The 2492-nt window shown below is 41.1% G+C and overlaps 1 protein-coding gene across 1 annotated transcript in view; it reads right to left on the bottom strand.

Moving 5' to 3' along the window:
- The window catches only part of hmcn1 (hemicentin 1), a 76900-nt gene extending 75422 nt beyond the window's left edge, over window positions 1–1478 (bottom strand). Inside the window, exons 1-2 of the mRNA XM_020602703.1 lie at window positions 1389–1478; window positions 890–1225 (exon numbers count right to left, since the gene is read on the bottom strand). Coding sequence (XP_020458359.1) covers window positions 890–1145 — 256 coding nt within the window. The 5' untranslated portion in view covers window positions 1146–1225; window positions 1389–1478. The remainder of the gene's footprint in view (window positions 1–889; window positions 1226–1388) is intronic.
- Window positions 1479–2492: the final 1014 nt, after the last annotated feature.

The following is a 2492-nucleotide window of genomic DNA, read 5'->3' as shown; positions in this document are numbered from 1 at the left end:
CACCCTCTTTCATTTTCCCTCAGATGTCTTTCATTTCTCTCACCACTTGTGTCTGGTGACCTAACATCTACAGTGGTGACTCTGCAGCAAGTCCACCTAATGTTGTAGTTGTTGAGTGGGCATTTTTGCAGGTGGATACCTTCTACTTGTCATCTCCAAATCAACACACAAACCACCAACAGCCTTTGATGGTACTTTTGCAAGCAGGTAAGTGACCTTAAATCCCTCTTTGAAAATAGCAATTACATGGACTCTAAAATCCTGACCCAATATCTCTCCATCACCAAAAGTTCAAACTTCAAATGACACTAATAGAAAGTGATATTACTAATGGAACTAATTGTAACACATTCAGTGTATGTTCTCCTACAGCCGCTTGCATCACCAGACTCTAGTACCACCACCCAGGAGGACTGAAATCTTAATTAATAGTAAATTACATTTTTAAATAATTGTTTATATGGCTCTGTACTTGCACCTCTCACCAACAGGCCAAGGATACTGTCAAACATCCCAATCAAATATTGTTTAGGCATTAGGGTGATGATAATCATCAAGCTGCATAAAGTCACACACAAACCCTGACGGAATGCTAATGGTAGTGACCGCCAGGCTGAACATCTGTGCGCAGACACAAGATCCCCCAAAGTCCTTCCTCTGGAGGTGTGAGGAAATAAGGCATTCAAAGGGCGGATTGTGAGCAAACTATCACATTTCTCACTTTTCTGTGTGTTTTTGTCTCCAGGGCAAAGAGTAAAGTCCAAATAATCACAAAAACGCGTGCGCAAATTTTACAGAAAGGCCGAAAAATGTCATGCACAATAAGGAAATCAAGAAAAGTGACCAGCACAGAATAGCACTTTAACTCTTTGAGTGTTCACTGCATTACCTGGGTCATGGAAAGGGACCAGAGCAAAGTTGTACAGAGGTCTCTTCGGTCTGCTCAGGGATGTTTCCAAAATCTTGGATGCTCCCTCGATAACCTGGACCAAGTCGTCATACATGGAGCCGGTTACATCAAAGACGAATGCCAAGGTGGATGCACCCTCGGGGATGTCATCCTCTGTGGCGCCAGTCTCAGTGTCTTGCCCAGCCGAAAACGCCACTGATAGAGCAAGGGACAGCCACACCAACCTGGTGCCCATTTCAGGTCCAAGAGTCTTCTCAGACAAAGTTCTTGGTTATTTTGTTCTCGCCAAATCGGAACCTCAAGGTGAATCTAGAGCTGAAGGCACAGACATCAGGCTCTCATAATGGAAAGAAAAGAACTTGTGAATATCTAAAAAGAGCACAACATCAGCCAAATAAAGCAACCCCTCGGTGGAGTTGTTACTGTTTTCGTTTGGTTTCTTCTGCAGTTTGTGTACACAGACGCTGCAGCCTCTCACCTGTCTGTGAGCTACAAGTCGGATGTCCCAGCGGCTGTGCCTGCTGTCTGTTGGATTTGCTGACTCCGGAGCCCTTGTTCAACCCTGTCATACAAAGACCACCTCTCACTTGCACAGAAGGTCTCCAAGACGCAAACTTCCCCTCGCAAAACAACAGGGCTCTCTCATTGGAGGAAGTGTTTGGGGTGACTTAGGGGGGCCGTGTGCGTAATTCACTTAATTACAGTCACGTTATAGAACAACGACGTTATACAAACAGATGCAGCACTCTCATGCTTCCGCTATCAATTATCTAGGATCATAAATATGTGATTTTGATGGGCTTACATACCAGTAGGGCGCTTGTTGTAGCTCTCACTGGTTTGTTGAGAAGGAACAAGGAGTCCAACCCGATTAAATGCAAATTATTAGAAATGTAATTAATGTTAAACTATTGTGAATCCAAATATTCAGACACGAAGCACTTAATTAGCTCAAAATCGCGAGTTGGGTTATGAGACAAGCTGGTATAAGACAAGGACTATGAAAAAAGGACTTCAGTGATTTTATGCTCTGTATTACCATCTAGCGGTTGTGGTATGACTTCACACTTACTTCTCTCCCAGTAATATGCTTTTAAATCTTTTATTCGGAGTGCAAATACTGTATTGGATTGAAATAGATGTCTTCTGTCATTAAAAAAGTCTTCATAGGAGTCATGTTGTAAGTTTATAAAAACGTTGTCAACAACAAGGACAAAACACCACCAACAATAACAGCAAAAACATTAACAAAGGGTTTCACATCAAAGTAAAGAAGATTTTTAAAAAGTGACGAAACATGGAAGTAAAGGGCAGTTAATCAAGTCATGACATTTATGCGGTTTATAAAAAGAGGTAAAAACATTTTAAAAAATGGTTTCTGTCTCAAAGGTTCATCAATTTTTAACTTAACTTCAGCTAGAAAAGCTGAAGTGAAATGTTCAGGTTTTCCAGGACATTATGGCGTATAGTCAAGCTTTTTTACAAACTTTCATACTTTTGAAAATATTCAGCATTTATTTTGACAATTTTGCCCCATTCAAATGAATGGGAAAATTCTACTTCAGCATACTTTCAGCTATTT

This window comes from Monopterus albus, unplaced genomic scaffold, assembly GCF_001952655.1.
Source record: "Monopterus albus unplaced genomic scaffold, M_albus_1.0 scaffold58.1, whole genome shotgun sequence".
Classification (NCBI taxonomy): Eukaryota; Metazoa; Chordata; class Actinopteri; order Synbranchiformes; family Synbranchidae; genus Monopterus; species Monopterus albus.
This window is presented reverse-complemented; position numbering and strand designations above follow the sequence as displayed.